Raw genomic sequence first — 21,163 nt, forward strand, 5'->3', positions numbered from 1 at the left:
GAAGGGTTGTAAGAGCACCAAGGAATTGCTGGGGGGTGTGCCACCCATGATTATTAGGTACAAAATTTGAGGTTAGATGACACACCTTCAAAGATGGGATTTATTAAAAAAACAAAGGAAACTCTGGCGAAATTTATAGAAATTGGCAGAATTTGGGTGAACTTTGGGAGAGCATATCTCCCTCCACAGAAGTCCAATGGGGACGTTCCATACGCCTTTTTAAATCTTGAGATGTCCTCTACTTTGTTTTAAAATTTGGAAATTTTCTAGGTTGTACGCAGCCCCGTTGAAGCTTATGCACACGGACTGTCCAGAACGCACCTGTGCAGGGGCTATTTCTGGCAGTTTTTGGGAATTTTATTCCCGCTTCATTTCTTGGTCAAATTAGGTGTATGATATGTAAAATTGAATCTTGAGATGTCTAGTTTACTGTGTAAATATTTGAGAGAAATTGGTTGTGTGGAGTTTCCAGAATCAGTGATAGAGTGGGGGCTGTTTGTAGCCTGTTTGAGGTTGGCTGGCAGATTTGCTTGTCCAACTTCAAACGGTGATATCCGAAGCAAATGAGAACTTTATGACTCGTGTGATAGCTCGTTAGAAAGGTAATTAAGTCTAGAATAACATAATAAAAGATGAGAGGTTCGCGGCATGTGGATTCGCCGCAGAAATTAAAAGACCGAACCATGTTCGGATAGGTAGAAAACGTAAAAGTGAGATTTAGGCTAAGTGGGTTTATGGGAACCCCTTAGTGACTTGAGAGAGGTAATACATGATATGTAAGTATTTTAAATAATTATTTCGCAAAGAGTTTACAGTTACGGTAACAACTTTTAATTATTTTTTTAAATGCTCGCGTAATAAAACGAAAAAAGTTTACTCGCATTTTTATAAATGAATTATTGTGTTTGTAACTGCGCTTAATATCATAATCAATGTTAACAATACCGGTGTACAACGGGCTGTTACATTTTATGGTATCAGAGCAGTTTACTAGGGAACTCTGATTTTGTATGATTGTGCTAAGTGCAGTATAGTTGTATGTAGACTCTTATTGATCATTGCATATGTGATTCCTTAGAGTGGGTCTGATCAACTCATTCCTTTGTGTTATATGTGTGGTCATCATAAGAAGCCTGCATGGAAACCCTGGAGCACCTAATGCAAGTCCTTAGCCTGATGCTATGACTGCAGTGTTAACTGCTCCACAGACAGAGATAGCTGTAAGTAAATTATATATAGCTGAGGACTTAATGAGAACAATTTGCATGTTGGGTCTAACTCTTTTATGTAGAGTGCTTTTATAGGTGAATTTTGTGATTTTATGGTTAGTAGAGATAATTGAGATAAGTTAGTATCATGGAGATAATGTTGGTAAATTTTTCCTATATGTGTGGAGTTAATTAAAACAATTATGTACAGGTGAACTTAGTGATTTGACTTTATTATGGTGAGTAACTTGGAACCTGATGAAGTATTGAAAGAATGTGAACAAGTAAGCTTAGGTATGAGCCTAAGTAATTTGATGTTTGATTAGAAGTTATAAGTCCCTATTTTGAGGGCATAAACTTGAATAAATTGAGGTGATTAATGTAGGGAAATAAATGGAATATTTGAAATCTGAACCTGAGGGATGTGCTTATTTGGAATGATTATGCTAGTGATGTGTTAATCTGAGATATATTGAAATAGGGAATTTAAATCTATAAAGATATAGTATTGATTGAATATAGGTGAAATGAATTGATTATGCAATATGTGTATAAGGAAGAAGTTGAGAGAATCACCATGGATGACACAAGATAAATGTACAATGAAGGTATTATTGTAGTTAATGGATGTCGATTCTAATTGGCAGACTTGCCATTGGTAAATGGATAGGATGATTAAATGGTATAATCTTATGTAAAATAGTAATGAGAATGGTATAAGAAATCAGGATCCAATGGTGTATATATATACTACTAAAAGTAGTGTGCTTGCAAAATAATATGTGAATTGATATGAATTTTGGAGAAAATAATATGATGTGATATAGTATATATACATGTAGATATGGTCTCCTAGTAGTGGAGACGAGACTTTCCCTGGAGCGATACACCGTGTGAATTGTCAAGTAGTGTTGACCAAATAGTAGAACTATGGTTAAAGGATACCCTTGGAAGTACCCATTAAATCTTATGTCTAGGGACATACTAGGCCTACAGGCCATTGAATAGGCTTATATGCCATTGGATAAACTTAAATGACAAAGGATATCCGTAAAGGATAGGTGGGTTATACTTAATGGACTAATTGTCAGTCTACATCTTGATATTGGGTAAGTTTCATCACATTTTATTGGTTGGATTTGTTGATTTAATTCATGAGCCCTAGAGGCATTTTGTGTGATTGATGTAGTTAGAGAGCACAAATGGAAAATGTGTATTAGATAAATATGTCTTAGAATGATGTGTTGGAGCTAAAAATGCAATAAAAAATATTGGTGAAAATTATGATAACTTAGTGGAAATTTGGATGATGCCATGAACTTTGTGATTTTGAATTTTGTTAGGATTGTGTAAGTGAGTTCTTGTATGGTTGTATGATGTAATGATGGGATTGTATGAGGTGTGGAATAGTGGAATTGAATTGAATCACCTTTGGTGTGAGGCTTGGGACAATTCGGCCTTAATGGGAAAAATGAGGATTTGATGTTGTTAAATTGTATGATTGATGTCTTGTATTGTTAAATGGTGATTAGAAGGGTTGTGTGATGGTTGGAAGCTTTGAAAATCAATGGAAAAATATTGGATGGTGTTGGATTGTGTATTGAACCTAGAGCGAATTAATTGGCAAAATGATGTTTGAAGGATGTAGGATGCAAATTGACACCTAAAATGACATTGGGGTAACCTTGTGATGCCTAGGAAAAATAGAAAGAAAATAAAGAAAAATATTTTGTGTTTTAACACTGTTTTGACCAAACCTCACTTGTGGGGGGAGGAAAAATTGTCATTTTGTGACTTTGGTGGATTCACCGTATATTAATGATCTGTATATGATCAATGTAGGTTGCCTTACGCGGATTTGAACCCTGAACCGTGAGCTCGGTGGGTTGCCCTTGGTTTCGGACCAAAGGGGATTGTGGTGAGTATTTGAAACCATGCCTGTAGAATTAATAACTTGCATGTGTTTGGATGAATGGAAATTAATTGGGAATGTCCTATGTGTAGGCATTTCTGTTGTGTACCTAGCTCGGGAAATATACTGCATTAGAGCTGTGGGAGAGGATTATACAGGTAACCTCTTGGTACTGGGGTTTGAACCCCTTGTGTGTTCCACCATGCCCATTGAGGGTGATGGTAGGAAGTCTATGTAAAATAATATATGATAACATGTTCATGCATATTGTATGTGTGTTGGTACATAGGATGTACCGTGTCTCTGGCCAGTAGACGATTTGCTTTCGGGCGTTACGGACTTCCACTGGATAGGTCTGCGTGAGGGAGTTCCAGTTGACCTGGGGTCATGATGTGTAATCCGGATAGGAGCACACTAGGAAGTCTCGGGTGGATATGGATGGAGGGTGTCTTGGTTTGATGTTCTGGGAGCTTGCCTTGGTTTGAAACCTGTAGGCTTATATGCCGAACCAATATGCTGGACGTTGCGTGGTTTTGGCATTGACCATTCCAGCTTCGTCGTATTTTGTATCCCTATTCTCCCCTATTCCACTAAGTCCCTTGCTTTATCCCGTTTTCAGATGTTATGTTATGTTATTTATATGCATCAAAGTGAGCCATTGGGCGGAGTATTCTCTAGAACCTCTGGTTACTGAGATATATTCGTATATCTCACCCCGCTTCGGGGGCTTTATTTAGGAGGTAGCAGTGGAGTTGGAGCGGAGGGCAAGAACCCGTATGATGTTTTGGACGTAGGACTACCTATTTTTCATTTTGTTGGCCATTGTGCCTAGGCTAGACTTAGGTCATGAACAATGCATATGATTAGGAGATGATTATCATTTTGTTCATGATGTATTTTGTCTAAGTTTAGTCTTGATTTATCATGTTTATTTTGGAGTATTTATTTTGTATATTTGAAGGAAAATTGTAATATGTCTACTTGAAGTTTTAAATTGTAATATGGAGAATTGATGTAACCATGAAGTATGTAATATGATGAAAGGGCAATAGGCCTATTCTAGGATGTGAATGATGCTTTATGATTCAAAGAATGCATGCAAATGGGATCTTGTGATTGAAATAAGTTAAATTGAGAAAGTAAGCATGAATGATGTATAATGATTAATTTGGATATAAACTGTGTGGGTTGTAAGAGCACCAAGGCATTGCTGGTCCTTTTGTGCCACCCAATGATTATTAGGTACAATTTGAGGATGTGAGAACACTTTTGCAAATTGGGGATTTATTGGAAATTTAGGTGAAATTTGGGAGAGCATGTCTCCCTCCACAGAAGTCTGATAGGAACATGCCATACGCCGTTTTGAAGCTTGAGATGTCTTTTATCTTATGGTAAAATTTGGGATTTTTCTGGGTTGGGCATCGGCCTGTAGAAGGCAGAGAACACAGACTTCCCTGTTGGCCCCTGCACATGGGGCTGATCTGGACCGTGTTTGGAAAAATTATTTCTGCTTCGTTTCTTGGTCAAATTAGGTGTATGATACGCTAAATTTAAGCTTGATGTGTCTAGTTTTTTGTATAAAAATTTGAGAGCAATTGGTTGTGTGGATTTTTCAGAATAATTGATTGAGTGAAGGATGTTTGGAGCTGTTTTGGGGTTGGCTGGCAGAATGTTTGATAAACCTTTGGTTTACCATGTTTTTAGACTAAATTGTACAAGAATTATGTAGTAGAATGCATGGAATTCAAGGTTTTAATACATTTAAGTCATAAGATAGGAAATTGAGCTGAAGTTTTGATAATAATTGCGTTTTGAAGGTAAAACCACAAGAAATGGTGCTAAAAGTGCTAAAGAAATCATGACGAAGAAGTAGCGGCTCAATATGGATCAAAGGAAACCAAAATATTACAATTCAAGGTCCAGGAAAGCACGCTCAAACGCACAAGAGGACGCTCGAGCGTTTGAAAGCAGGAAAAACAGTCAAACTGGGCACATCAAGGCGCTCAAGCGCACAACAGCACGCTCGAGCGCCCAAGAATACACAAATCCAGACTCGAGGAGCACGCTCGAGCGCCCAGTAGCACGCTCGAGCGCGCTCAGGCAGACAACATCAGCAAAATTGCAGTAACTTAGCACGCTCAAGTGGCCAACAACACGCTTGAGCGCCCAAGCACGTTCCAGACAGCAAAGATTCACTAAGATTTGCTAAGATTTAATAAGGATTTGTCCAATTATGATATGGAACTAAAACGGGAACATATCAAAGCTGATTCCTGAGAAGATTGAAGGAAGATTATAACAAGATTCAAAGCTCAAATCTCTCAACCAATCCACAAGATATTAATTGCAAAAAGGAAACAATTGGAGATAATTACAAATCTAATATGTATACGACAAGAGATGCAATGAAGGATACAACCTCCAATGGCTATAAATAAAGAGCTTGGGGTCATAACCAAGACACCAATTCAGAAATTCATTCATCCCCATTCATACTCCAAGGAGGAATCCTTTTGCGGAGCGCTGGAACACTGAGGAACCAAGTCAACATCACACCAATGGAGGCTTGGGGCTCTCTTTTCTTTATTATTTCTTTTCAATTCAGTATGCTTGAGTAGTCTTTTATGTAGTTAAGGGTAGATGAAACCCAATTGAATCTTTATGTTTATGAATTAAATTGTCTCTGAATCCTGTTCTTTTATAATTGAATAAATTATCTGTCTTTAATGCTTTCTATGAGTTTGTTCCTTATAGAATGATTTTGGGGAATTGTATGACAATAGGGATGTTGGTGCATGAATCCTGACTTGATAATTTATCATAATCCTTGTGATCTAGGAATAGGCATAGGGTAATTATGCAATCTTGTAATTCTTGATCTTAATGCATGTTTTCTTGGGGAATAATAGAGGAACTAGAGTTCTTTCAAGATTACATAGATTTATGGTAACAAGGAATTGAGTCGTAATTACCTCAGATAGAATTGATTGGCAATATATTAAGAAACGAATTCTTGGCTATTTAATTCATAACATATTGAGGATATTGGGGGAAGTCGAAACCTTAACTACGCTTGTTTTAAATTCATAATCAAACATCATCTTCATTCAATCTTTTAATTCTGAATTTCCTTAATTGCATGATTTTAATTGTTTTTTTTATTTTAAGTTCTTTGAATCACAACTCTCCTCATCTAAATTCTTGATTGTCCAACTAAGACGTGATTAGCGAACTAGTGCTTGAAAATTCCGATCCTCGTGGGAACGATCTCGTACTCCGGTACACTTTATTACTTTCACGATCGGTGCACTTGCCGAGTCGCAACAGTAAACCTTTGGAACTTGGGTTTTAATCCCTTGTGTGCTCCACCACACCTAGTGGAAGGTTGTGGTTGATTTTTCCATGATTGGATCTTGTATGTTGCTGGGGACAACAACATTTAAATCTGAGAATAATTTGATGTGCCTCTGGCATATGTGATTTTTCAAGCTAAAAGTAATAAGGATTAAGTCATAAAAGAGAATTTTTTGTACATATTTGCTTTATATATTGACTTTTCGATTTCAGTTTTTATTTCTCACTAATTTCTTATTTTTATATAGGAAAAAATAGAAGGAAAATTGGAAAATTGAGAAAAGAAGATTTCCGCGCGAGTCCGCGCGGATGGTGGTGCGAGGTCGCGTCAGTCATTCTCTGCCAATTTCCAAAGTTTTGGCGCGATTCTGTGCCGTAGTGGCGCGATTTCGCGCCAGTTTGCGGAAAGACCTGACTGCGTGTTTTGAAGGGCAATTTTGGAACGACACGCGAGAAAGAATACAAAAAGGGTTCTGAATAGATCAGATACGGCGGTGCTTCGGAGAGAGAGTTCTTGAGAGAAAATCTTGTTCATCTTTTGTTCTTCCTTTGTCTATTCCAGTTTATGTTGGATTTTTGTATGTTAGCCATGACCATGGTTGGCTAGTACTCTTTATTGTAGTTAGGGTCACAAACCCTATGTGAACCCCTTCTACGACGGATTGGTTTATATTTACTCTTTTATATATATATTTTGTCTCTACTTTGTGCATAATTTCTATCCTCTTTGTTAGAAACTATCAATCTAATAGTAGATGATAGTTTGAGGGTTAGAGCTCTAGATAGGAATATTGGGGTTTTGATCTTGAAAGGGAGTAGGATAACAATTTGTATGCGTGCTAGGAATAGATGTATATATTATTGCAGATGTTTAATTTATCGTGTTGCTTAATTCCTTGAGGAACATTGCAAGGAATTGGGGTTCCAATTGAGGTTAAAGGGTTAATCTTGCAAGGAATTGAGGGTTAGCTATTTAATATTTTTAGATGATAAATTATCTGAATATTTATTTAAATGAGTATTTTAAATCAATCCAGAGTAAAAGGCGGGGATCATATGGTGAGTGCACTCTAGTTACAATGCTTTCTTATATTTTATAAAATCCATATCTGTTATATTTTCATAATCAAAATCCAAAAATACATCTTTACCTTTAGTTTTTACTTTTACTGAAATCCACAATATTTTTCCACAGCTATTTGAATTTCTTCCATCTTAAAAGGAACAATTATTTGATATTCGATCATAATCCCTGTGGAAACGATACTCTTCTTATCACTGTATTACTTGTTCGATTGGTATACTTGCCAATACGTATCAACTCTCTTTATATAGAAAATGATGACTTGGGCTCCAAGTAGTTATTCCCTAGAAAATAGCCTCTGAATAGGATATATGTTTATCCCTTAAGCTTGATTTAATCTTCTTTTTAGCCAAAATCTTGGGATTTCAAGTGATATGTGCTTATCTTTTATCGTGTCCAACTTCTTTATCCTGATCCAGTGTTGTAGCATCCGTATTTTTCTTTTTAGATTTGATTTTCAAAAGTTAGTTACTTCTTGCACCAGCAACGCACCGTTTCACTTAAGCTAGATTGCTACAGCTCTGTTATTCGGAGCTATGGCTCTTATCTGCAACAAAAATAACAAAGATTGTGAATTGCTCTAACACTCAAAATAACATCAAATATCAATAGTTAGAATATATCTCATTCAAATCCTGAAAAAGATAAAAATTCATGGAATAATCACGTAATTGCAAGAGAATTATGCATAAGTAAGATATCAAATTACCAATTATAAGCGTAAAAATAACTCTCCACATGAGAGTTATCAGTAATCGATTACCTAGTGTGGTAATCAATTACCACATGTTAAGTAATCGATTACCTAGTGTAAATGTGAAACCAGTGACCTAATTTAGTAAAATCGTGATATCTAGTGCTATCAAGCTCCAAATTAAGTGATGTTTAAACCTAGGTGAAGCTAACACATAGGGATACAATTCTGTAAATTTTTATAGCCATTGGATAAGTGGATTAATCACAATTTAAGTTTGAAGTCACATATTGGTTGCTGAAAATTCAATTTGCAACAGTCACTTTTGAGTCATTTATGATGATAATTCAATCTATGATAAAACTGATAGAGGATTTGATGATGAAGATATAAAAGTGAAAGAATTATCAATTAAGTTTTTACCTAAAGAGAATGATATTAGTGAAGATGAATAAGATTCGAGGATGAATCTTTTTCTAGCAGGGGAGAATAATGCACTTAGGTTTGGCCCATTACACATGGTCCAACCATTGATTCAGGAAGCACATAGTCAACAAGAATTGTGGCCCAATAAGTATGTCATATATATATATAGGGAAAAATATTTCTCAAGCAGCTTGAGATAAGTTTATATCCAGTTAGCTCAAAACTACGTCGTTTTATTTATTTATTTCCTTATATCAATTGATTCACCTTTGAATGGTTATGATTCCCTTTTTCTCTCTCTTCCTTTATTACCATTGATCCATCTTTGTACGGTAATAATTTAGTAGCCAGAGATAAGATTATCTCAAGCAGCTTGAGAAACGATAAGCCCATATATATATATATATATATATATATATATATATATATATATGTATGTATATAGGACATATATATAAATATGTATGTATATGTGTATGTATATGTCAACATACACATATACATACATATCTATATTTATGTCCCATACATATACATACATATATATATATATGTATGTATATTGATCCTCTACAACGCCTGGTGGATAAAATATTTTTAAGAACAAACAAATCATACAGATTCTTTTCTTTATTTTCGGTTATCTTTTGATCTTTTGTTCTTCGAATGTATTTCTCACAATTCTTCCCAACATGACCTTTTTATGAATATCTTTGATGAATTTGGTCTTTACTCTTATTAATTAAGGAAAAGCCTGTGGTTTGATACATAAAAAATTGTTCGTTGTTTTTTCTAGACAGACACACTGGTTCGACAATGAATATTCTCTTTTTCATCAAGTCTTTAGTTTTCTTCAACCCTTTCAGAGTGAAATCTTTATGACTCTGAATCACCATAATATCAGGTAGGCTAGGGAGAGCGCATGGTGAGGAATACCACCAATGGGTTGAGCTAGCCCAACAATATCAAATGGATCCGACATCATATCTCAACCTAAAACCTTAAGACTGTGATACCACCCATTTAGAATTAATCCATAAACTATATGAAATTAAGAATACCAATAATCAAATGTACGTATTTATATTTTCCATGATTGATGAATAAGGAAACACCAAAGGAACTGGACACTGGAGATCGCGTTAAGGAAGGTTTTCCCCCACTACTTCTCAGATTCAGATGGACAACTATCAATGGAGCAAGCTTAAGATGAGAAAGTCTAAAAAAGGTTTGTTCAACCTAACAGGGCATCCTTATATATTTACATTGAAGTAGTGGTAGGGAACCTAGCCGCAAATATAATTATTTGCATAATAACCCTCCCATTTTAAGTAATGGCCTACACTCTGCCTATAGCCATACTTTATAGAAAAAATTGATGTGCACTGTAAAGAACCAATTCAACCCAAAAATTTAAGTTATTGGGTGAGGCTACATTAATGATTTTATATTTATCTAACACGCTCCCTCACACGAGAGCCCACTAGGCTTGAAGGGTGGATAATGCACAGCCCCTTCTAGCTGTGCTAAGAAATTCCACAAGACTTAATTAATTATTAATTAAATGAGGGGCAGTGAGGATCGAACCTGTGACACTGAGGCTCTGATACAATATAAAGAACCAGTTCAACCCAAAAGCTTAAGTTGTTAATTGAAAGCCCATCAATGGTTTCTATACTTCTTTAACACGCCCCTCACATGAGAGCCCATTGGGCTTGAAGGGTGCTCAATGCACAGGCCTACCCATTTATGGGCCTTCACTTAACAACTTAAGCTTTTAGGTTGAATTGGTTCTTTATATGGTGTCAGAGCCTCGGTGTTATAGGTTCGATCCTCACTGCCCCCATTTAATTAATAATTAATTAAGTCTTGTGTAGTTTCTTAGAACAGGTAGCTGGGCATGTGCATTGTCTAATTCAACCCAAAAGCTTAATTGTTGGAAGAGGCTACACTAATGGTTTTATATTTCTCTAACACGCCCCCTCATGGCTTGAAGGGTGGGCTTGTGCATTGCCCAATTCAACCTAAAAGCTTAAGCTGTTGGGTGATGTTACATTAATGATTTTATATTTTTCTAACATGCCCCAATTTAATTAATAATTAATTAAGTCTTTTGGAGTTAATTTCTTAGCACAAGTAGGTGTTATGTGTAAAGAACCAATTCAACTCAAAAACCTTAAGCTGTTGGGTTAGGCTACATTAATAGTTTTATATTTCTCTAACACACCCCCTCACACGAGAGCCCACTTGGCTTGAAGGATGGACAATGCACAGGCCTACCTACATGTGCTAAGAAAGTTTTATATATCTCTAACATGCCCTTTTACACGAGAGCCCACTGGGCTTGAAGAGTAGATAATGCACATGCTCACCTATCTATTCTAAGTAATTCCACAAGAGAAAGTTGGGAGGCGGTGATGATAGAACCCATAACAAAACCAAGGTCCTGATACCGTGTAAAGAACTAATTCAACCCAAAAGCTTAAGCTGTTGGGTGAGGCTACATTAATGATTTTATATTTCTCCCCTTACTTGAGAGCCCACTAGACTTGAAGGGTGGACAATGCATAGGCCCACTTACCTATGCTAAGAAAGTTTTATATATCTCTAACATGAACATCCCAAGTAAATAATTTGATCACATCCAATAATGGGATAAATTGTTCTTGTCTGTTAGAAATTAAACGATTATTTTATCATCTTTTTTTATAAAAACAAAATTAACAATTAGTGGTAGCCCACAAAAGAATATTTTTAATATTCTCTCACTTGGGCAACGTTAATTGTAATAGTATAATTTTGAAAAATAATTATAGGAAAAAGTTCACCAATGCCCCTGTGGTTTACTTCAGAATCACTTATGCCCCTGTGGTTTTTTTCTTATCACATATACCCCTGTGGTTTGTAAAAGGCTATGTTTTTTATCACATATACCCCTGTGGTTTCTTATTTTTTACAAAGCTTAGGGGCATATGTGATAGAAAAAAAACCACAGGGGCATCAATGATTCTGAAGCAAACCACAGGGGCATTGGTGAACTTTTCCCATAATTATATTACCTGTCCCTGAACACACACAAGAGAGAGAGAGTTACATGAACCCATAAATACAAATAAAATTAACATGTTAAGATTGTGAGTTAAATTTTTTGTTTTTATTTTTCTTATTTTTGAATCGTTCAATTGATTACACGATTAAGATGGAATAATTCCTACTAGTTAATCCAATTTCTCAAGGCATGTTTGGTACATAGTATAAGATAAGGCATGATAGTATAAGACCTGATAGTATAAGGCCTAATTGAATTTTAATACTATCCAGCGTTTGCCACTGTATTGTATAAAATAATATATTGTATAAGATAATATCAGCTAGTATTTGGTAATGCACTGTATAATACTATATATGATAAAAATAATTTTTTTTAATAAAAATATCCTCTAATAAAGAATTTATATAATTCTTCAAAAAATGTCATATGATATTAAATTTTATAAAAATTTATTGATCAGTATGTCCAAAATATAAATTTTTATAAAAATAAAAAAGATTCAATTTTTAAAAATTAATATATTGAAAAATTAAATTTTATTTTAATAGATTAATATTAAAATAATATATTAATTTTCGAGAATTACATTGGTCAACGGTGTTAATACACCAATCTCTTATCAGGTCTTATCCCTCACCCTTAGGCCGGATTAAGTTATACATCGTTTTGATGTATTAAGAGATTATGCTGTATAAGCTTATACTATACGATAGTCACACCAAACAACTGAAAATGTCACAATATATAGTACAAGGCACGTTATGGAAAAGTACATATTGAACCGACATCTACACGTAACCACACGAAAGTAGCGCCGTGCCACCTCCCAACCATATATAACGCATTTACTAAGGGAAAACATTAGGATTTAGGTGCATGGCTCCAGCTCTGCCAAGTGGGAGAACTGGAACGCGCATTGCCCTACAATAAAATTCAGTTTCACAATTGGTTTTCCGTTGTCACAAGGCCGGTGGTCCATCCTATGCCAACTACCTTATAATACATGAACCATCTCATTCACTCATTGTATTTTTCTTTATATTAAGAGTTTGTTAGTTTGTGTTTTTTTCAAAAGTATTTTTTAGTTGAAAAATATGGTTGAATTTTTTTATGATACTAAAAATTATAAAAAAACAAAACAAAATCATACCTAATTGGCTAATTTCATGTCCCATGCCAAGTAGTTTATTTGTTCTTTTTTAAAAAAAAAACAAAAAAGTTTTAAAGAAATAATACCTAATTTTATTTCCCAGCCAAAGAGAGTCTATGGAAGTGGGGGACCAACAGAGAAAACTAACTGCATTGGCTTCAATGCTTGATTCATTGAGCCTATATATAGGTGATGGGGTTAATGGTAGCAGAATAAAAGCTGGTAGTTGTGTTTCATACACAGACAAAGCTTCCATTTGAGAAAGGATAAAGAGACACTTTTACTCTGGGATATTCATTCCCTCTCTCTGTATTCTTTTTGGGTATTAGCATCCTTTCAAGTTCCTATTTTGAGCTGCTATAAGTTTTTAGGACTCTATAGGGTCTTGAATTTTAGCTGATACAGAAAAGGTACAAGAGGCTCTATAGGATATATACTCAACGACAGAACAAGATTATCTTTACTATCTAGTCCAGGAAAATGGGAGCTCCATTATCAGCTTGGCCATGGGAGAACTTGGGGATATTCAAGGTATAGTTTGTGTTGCATATATCTTCTTGCTCCTAGTTTCTTTATTAATTATTATAACAATTTTGATGGTACTGACATGGGATTTGTATGATCTCAAATTGTTTATCAATGGATAGTATTTGTTATACGGGCCATTTGTGGCCAAAGTACTGTATGAAAGGTTTTATGAGGAAGAAGACTCCAACAACAACTTCAGCTGGTGCTTTCATTTGCTCGTATTGTGTGGTCTCAGAGGTTTTCTTCATGTGCTATGGAATTCTTATAGTAATATGCTTTTCCTTACACGAAACCGACGGATTCTTCAGCAGGGGGTTGATTTCAAGCAGATTGACAAAGAATGGGACTGGTAAAGAAATGGAAATTTTATATATATTTTTTATAAATAATTATCTTAATCTAAATGGGTTCTTTATGTATATATGAGTTGATTTTATTTTTTATTTTTCTTCTTATTTCTAACAGGGATAACTTCTTAATTCTTCAAACAATGATTGCCTCTGTGGCCTATTATATGTTTCCCTTCATTCAAAATCTTCCTGCATGGAACCTTAAAGGTGTTATTGCAGCTTTGATTCTTCATGTGGGAATCTCAGAACCACTTTATTATTGGGTGCATAAAAAGTTTCATGGAGACTATTTTTTCACCCACTATCATTCTCTTCACCATTCATCTCCAGTACCAGAGTCACTGACAGGTGAGAACAACAATAACTCTCATGTTAGTTATAAGCCTCCCCATAGCTTCTGTTCTGATTTTTTCAGTGATTATTCAAAGGGAAGGCTTATTATTATAGAGATGTTCGCTACTCTCCTGAAGTTTCAGTTAGACACAGTTGAAATTACTTTTATATTTTGTCATGCTGCAGCTGGAAATGCAACAGTTTTGGAGCATCTTTTCTTGACGTTAGTAATTGGAATCCCAATCCTTGGGGCTTCTGTGATGGGATATGGATCAGCAAGTTTGATATATGGTTACGTTTTGATTTTTGACTTTCTGAGATGTATGGGCCATTGCAATGTTGAGATTGTTCCACATCAGCTGTTCGAGAGATTCCCATTTGTGAGATATCTGCTATATACCCCAACGTAAGTTAATTCTTATGCTGCCACTAGTCCCAAGTAGAAACCTCATTTACTGCCATTGCATATTAATTATCAGACTTCACACAAGAAAACTAGCGATTTTAGAAAAAAAAATTCTTCAAACACATTGCAGAAAATGCTTAAAAGAATTTTAAAGGCCCAAATAAAGGAATGAAATTCAATAATTAACTTTCAATTATCCTTTTTCTATTTCTCCTTGAATTTCTTCCCTTTCCTCAAATACCCGAAGATAAGAAAAGGGAAATAAGGGCATCTAAGAAAGGTATCTAGACAAGCTTGTTCAGGATTAATTGATTATTTTGCCCCGGTTTTAAAACAATTTTATCATTTTGCCTATCTTCTCAAATTATATATCAATTTATTCATATTTGATCAAAATTCAAATCTATTCATGTTTGATAAAAAAATTAACTGATACTGATTCGAGTCAATCAACCATTTACTCGAGTAAATTATTTACCAAGGACTAGGGTTTGATCCAATAAGGATGGATTGATATATATTTTGAAAAGAGAGATATATAATTTGGAATGAGAGGCAAAATGATAAAATAAATAAATAAGGACAAAATGATTAATCAACCGTTTTTCAAAGGAAAAAAGAGAGGAGACACGAAACTCAAGGTATGTGAACTGAAGATATTATATATAATCAAAATGTCTCAAAAGAATTAAACTTTGTGCAATTTTGGGCCAGAGCAGAGTAGGAGACTACTAAATTATCTGAGTACTAAGTTACTAAAGTTTTGGTCCCTAGTCTATTTAAATTTCCCATATAATTCAGTCGGCCTCCTTTTCTTTAGAAAGTGCAATAACTAAGGAAATGATACTGAGTGGACATGAATTTTCCGTAATGTGGTCCAGCTGTATATAAGTTCAAATGCAAGTCCGAACCTTCTTTTTCACATCCATTTCCGATGTAGTTTTGTATATTCACTTGCTTTCCCTTTTATGCAGATACCACAGCCTCCATCATACTGATAAGGACTCTAATTTCTGCCTCTTTATGCCTCTCTTTGACGCAATAGGCAATACGCTTAACAGCAAATCATGGCAATTACACAAATCATTATGTTCAGGTACAGAGAATTACCTGTGCAATTGTTGATTTAATTTTAAATTATATTTTCATTTTAAGCTCTACGCTTGCTAGCTACCCAATATCACTCAAAGTAATATTTCCTTCCATTCACAATATTTAACATTTAAGATTATTGTATATGAAATAAGAAGATAATTAATTAATCTTAAATATTTGAAAGAAAAAAAAACTTGTTTTATTTGACTAATTTACTCATATTAAAAGTTAATTTACACTTATATACAAAAAAAAGGTAAATTTACACTTTGTGTTTCTCTGCAATTTAATTAATTCTCTACTAAGACATTATCCCTTTTCAATTCCATAAGATATAACTGGCTTCGTAATCTATAATTAAATGTTTCAAATATGTATATGAGGTAAGAGAAGAAATAAAATAATTGTAAAAGATGGACAAATCAAATTAGTTAGATAAATTTTAAGAAATAAAGTAATTCAGTATATTAAAGATACGAATAAGTAAAGCTAAGAATGAAGAAAATAAGGTCTCGAGTATGACTATGAAGTGAGAAAATGATATGGAGAGAGTTGTATTAATATGATTTCACACCACAGTCGATGGATTTCTTATGAACGGGTTGGAAAAAAATAATAATAATCAATATTATTAGCAATTCAAAATGACAAATAACTTTATTTGAAGTAGAGCCTAAAAATCGATAGATATTGTGAAATGGAGGGATTACTTCATAAAGTTAATTTGTATCGTTTTTTTTTTTTTGTGTGTGTGTATAATGATAAGTTAATTTGTATCTAGTTGTAGTCTGATATAAGGATTTGACTTGTCATGTCTTTTTTACCATTAGTTGTACAGACGCACTTTGTGGCAGCGCTTCTATTAATCCTGCACATTTATGATAAATTTGTATGTGTATTGATGCAGGAAATAGTAGTAGGGTACCGGATTTTGTTTTCCTGGCACATATAGTGGATGTCACATCCTCTATGCATCCTCAGGTCTGTCTCAGATCATTCGCATCTTTGCCATTCACAACAAGGTTCTTCTTGATCCCATTTTGGCCAATCGCCTTGACAATTTTGCTAGCAATGTGGCTTTGGTCCAAGACCTTTTTAGCTTCTTTCTACTACCTCAGAGGTAGACTTCACCAAACATGGGTTGTCCCCAGGTGTGGCTTTCAGGTGGGTCTATAATAGTACATTCATCCTTAAGAAATTCGGCTTCACATTCTTTTTTAGCAACGGATCTTTTTTAGTATAATAAGTATTGACTCTTGTTTTTCACCGCTTTTTTCATCTTTCTGTGTTGTTTTAACAGTATTTCTTACCATTTGCTACTGAGGGTATCAATAAGCAAATTGAGCAAGCTATCCTCAGGGCTGATAAAATTGGTGTTAAAGTTATCAGCTTGGCTGCTTTGAATAAGGTTTGGCATATTTAACTTTTACTTTTCTTCTCTTGCTATTTAATTTGACCAAAAAATAAATGAACATAATTATTTATATAATTATATTGTTCTCTGAACATGGTTGTTGAGGTTTTTAAAGCCTTGCAATTAGATCTCTTATACATGACGAAACCATGTATAAAATTAGAGCACATCATAATTGCCTCATAGGGCAAATCTTGTTCTATCCGTCAACTAAAGTAACATGGCCCATTGGCTTTGTAAATTCTTGAAGAGGTTAAATATAGTTTGCACTTTCTATTGCTTTATATAAATAGAAACAACTTTTTACCAACACAAAAAAAAAAAAAAAAAAAAAAAAAAAAACGGAAATAGCATATATATCAAAGCTTTCCGTGATCGTTCATTTAGTATTTCAATCCACAACACCTCTTTAAGTTTCTCCTGCACAAAGTTGAAGTGTTATCAGGTCCATGATATATTGTAATGTAATGACCAAATCAAGTTAATCCTTAATTAATTAGTGTCATATATATAATGATTTCTTTGTTCTAGAAACAGTAATATTATTTAATGAAGCATTTAGAGGTACATGGAAGATCAATGATTTTATTATGATATACTTTCAACTCTCACAATTATGGGAAATAAATATTCAAAATCATTCAATGACAGGCTCTAAACATTATTTAGTGTTGAGAATATATAGAAGGCAAAATGATATCTAGCTACACTTTCGCATGTTACATGAAGAATGTTGATAATTCAAAAGAATTATAATGAGATTGGTGGAGTTATCTAGTGGTTAATAAGGGATGTGCAATTGTCATTACTTTACATAGAGGGTCAATTTAATGTTACCAGTGTTGGGATTGGTTTATCAATTGATTTTGTTCAATTCTTCATATACAATGTGGACAGAATGAATCTTTAAACGGGGGTGGAAAACTTTTTGTGGACAAACACCCAAACCTTAGAGTTCGAGTTGTTCATGGGAACACCTTAACTGCAGCTGTGATCCTGGATGAAATCCCTAAAGATGTAGGAGAGGTGTTCCTAACAGGAGCAACTTCCAAGCTTGGAAGAGCAATTGCCCTCTACCTTTGCCGAAAGAAAGTGAAAGTTCTGGTATGTCTTTATTCATGAAGTTTATTCAGTTTTTAATTTATATATCTGGTTATTCAGTTCTTAATAAATTTACATTATTTCATGAGATATACATGTCCAAATTGAAACTTCAGATCTAATATTGATAACAATGTAATTCTCGTGATGTAATTATGAAGAATCATGGTTCTGTGGCTTATGCAATGACCCCTACTAATGGGCTGAAAACTACTTTGCAGATGTTAACTCTTTCAGCGGATAGATTTCAGAGGATTCAAAAGGAAGCCCCTCCAGAATATCAAAGCTACCTTGTCCAAGTGACAAAATACCAAGCAGCACAAAACTGCAAGGTACTTTGTATGCTATTACTATCCTTTATTGTTTCTTTATTCAAAGCTCAAAATGTTAGTGACGCTACTTATATGACAACATCCTTTCCGAATGTTCAATAATGTTTCTTTCTCATAGTTTCTACTAAAGTTAAAAAATTTAATCAAATAAATTATGGTATGATAGTTTCAATTTCGTGGATTATGTACCATAAATTTAACAGAGCCGAAACAGAAGAAACCATGTAATTTGGTTGCATTGTCATTACTTTGTCTTATTCCAGACCTGGATTGTTGGAAAGTGGATAACGCCAAGAGAGCAAAACTGGGCTCCACGTGGAACACATTTCCATCAATTTGTTGTCCCACCCATCTTGTCATTTAGAAGAGACTGCACTTATGGTGATCTAGCTGCTATGAGGTTACCAGAAGATGTGGAAGGCCTTGGATGCTGTGAGGTGAGAAATCATCAATATATGGCTATCTCATTCATTTTCTTGTCTTTCTGGAATTGCATGGGATCACTCATTCTCATTCTCATGTTTTTTGTTTGACACAGTACACGATGGACAGAGGAGTAGTTCACGCATGCCATGCAGGAGGAGTTGTACATAGTCTTGAAGGTTGGACTCATCACGAAGTTGGGGCCATAGATGTTGATAGGATCGATGTGGTGTGGAAAGCAGCGCTTAAACATGGTCTAATACCAGTGTCTTCAGGATCCACCGTCAAAAAAGGATTAAAATGTGAGCCAAAGATTTGAAGACAGAAAACTTAATTAGAATTAAAGGGCTTTTCAATGCTCTGATGTGTGATAAATAAGAGTGGTCATTTAAATGTGGTTAAGTTCTTTGATGTTGCTTTATTATTGTCGTTAAGTGTTCACATCTGTAGTGGTTTATCACATAGTGAGGCAAAAGCAAGCTAGCTGGTCCCCCCATTCCATGAGTAATTTAATATTGGAATCATTTCCTTTTCCATTAATTTAATGTGTACATTATAATGGAAAAGTATATTGAGAAGGTCATGTTACTACCTTTCAACAAATTAACGCGCGTTAAGAAAGAATAAAGACAACCGTTCAACGTTTTCCTTGTTAAGAGTAAAATTCTGTGAAAGAAGTGGAAACTAGAAAATCTTTCGGTAACAATTCGTGATTTGGTAGGTAAAAAAAAAACAAGAGTACAGCATTTCTATATATTAGCAAGGAGCCCGTGCAACGGTGCAAGTGATGGGTAATCTGTAGAATTTTAGTAAATAAATACATGAAATTTGCAAAATGAATACACAGTCAATGAATTGATGGTAAAAAAAAAAAAAGACTTCAATTGGGGATTTATTCCTCGAATATGCCTCAAGGAAGACCCATAGGTTTACACACGTGCACTGGGATATCGATTTGAATGGAATATGCCTCAAATATACGGATAAATTAGGCTATATCTAGCATCTTTGTCACAGCAGATACAGGTAAAAACCATTTTCGATGTTTAATGCGCTTGATTTGACAATTTATAAAACGACACCATTCCTAGACATAATAACATCGATTTTTTGTATGGACGACGTATTCTTGCAAAGATGGCTATTTATTGGAAGCTTACGGAACAACTTTCATAAATTCCAATGGTGCTGAGTTTCTAAATGACATCTCCTTCAACGGCATGCACATTATGTTTACTGAAATTCTATTAAAACCAAACAACCAACTCACTAGAAGTACAGTTCAATCTACATCTCGTTATCGGACCGGTGTGTTATCATCAAATATGATATTAAGCGCAGTTACAATCACGGTAGTTATTTGTAATTACGGAAAAAAAATTCTTTTTAATATCATTTGTACCTTTAAAATAACGGTGATCATAACTCAAAACTTATTGCAGAATTATGAATGTCATAGATTAGTACCATACAACTTACATTGAAAGATGCTAAGTGGTTCCATAACCAACAAGCTTATAACTTATTTTATTCATGTTCGGTACTAGTGTATTCACTTTTTTTTCTTATTACTCGATTAATTCCACACTTTCCTTTTGTCTCCCATCTCTTACTATGTTATAGCTCTCTTCATTGGCTACGCGGGGGTTCAAACCGCGCACAAATCGGAGCTCTGTAGCTCGAGTTATGGCAATTTTGCCAAACTGCGCCTGCGCTGTTTTCGGAGAGCGCACTTGAGCGCCCAGTGGCAGAAAAATTGACTCTTTCCAGATATTTCTTGCGCTTGAGCGCCCAAGGGCAGGGGATTTTCCTATATTTCTCGTACGTGGCGCGCTTGAGCGTCCATATCAGCGCTTGAGCGCCCAATACCTGATGTAGACTTGATTTTTCCTGTTTTCACCTAATTTCCTTTGGGGAATTACTTCCCATTCAACATGAAACCTAAAAGATAATCTTACATCATGTAATATATATATATATATATATATATATATATATATATATATATATATATCTTCAGACAATTACATTATCTAGTAAGTCCTTGACCCTTCCATCATATGAATGCTTCAAAATGTATTCTTTACACGACATCAAGTGCTTGAAATTCCTTTAAGCACAAAATATGTAGACATGGACAAGTCACATGCTCACTCAAAATACAAATACAACAAAAGGCATATACAATTTCATATACAAAAATACAACACCATGATCAAATGACTAATAACCACATATGAACAACCAGAGCATGGAAACTATAATCTCATGTAATCCAATGTTCATACTCTAAGTCAGAGA

The 21,163-nt window shown here is 34.6% G+C and overlaps 1 protein-coding gene across 1 annotated transcript; it reads left to right on the top strand.

The window, feature by feature from the left end:
• Positions 1-13,111: 13,111 nt before the first annotated feature.
• Positions 13,112-19,462, top strand: LOC133304420 (very-long-chain aldehyde decarbonylase CER3-like). Its single transcript, XM_061504453.1, has 11 exons — positions 13,112-13,411; positions 13,528-13,757; positions 13,874-14,106; positions 14,278-14,497; positions 15,472-15,593; positions 16,500-16,756; positions 16,893-17,000; positions 17,904-18,110; positions 18,329-18,439; positions 18,703-18,876; positions 18,978-19,462. The coding sequence occupies exons 1-11, from the start codon at positions 13,361-13,363 to the stop codon at positions 19,179-19,181; spliced, it is 1,917 nt and encodes a 638-aa protein (XP_061360437.1). The 5' UTR covers positions 13,112-13,360; the 3' UTR covers positions 19,182-19,462.
• Positions 19,463-21,163: the final 1,701 nt, after the last annotated feature.

Source organism: Gastrolobium bilobum, unplaced genomic scaffold, assembly GCF_033153095.1.
Source record: "Gastrolobium bilobum isolate Gb01-03AN ecotype WA unplaced genomic scaffold, APGP_CSIRO_Gbil_v1 utg4844, whole genome shotgun sequence".
NCBI lineage: Eukaryota > Viridiplantae > Streptophyta > Magnoliopsida > Fabales > Fabaceae > Gastrolobium > Gastrolobium bilobum.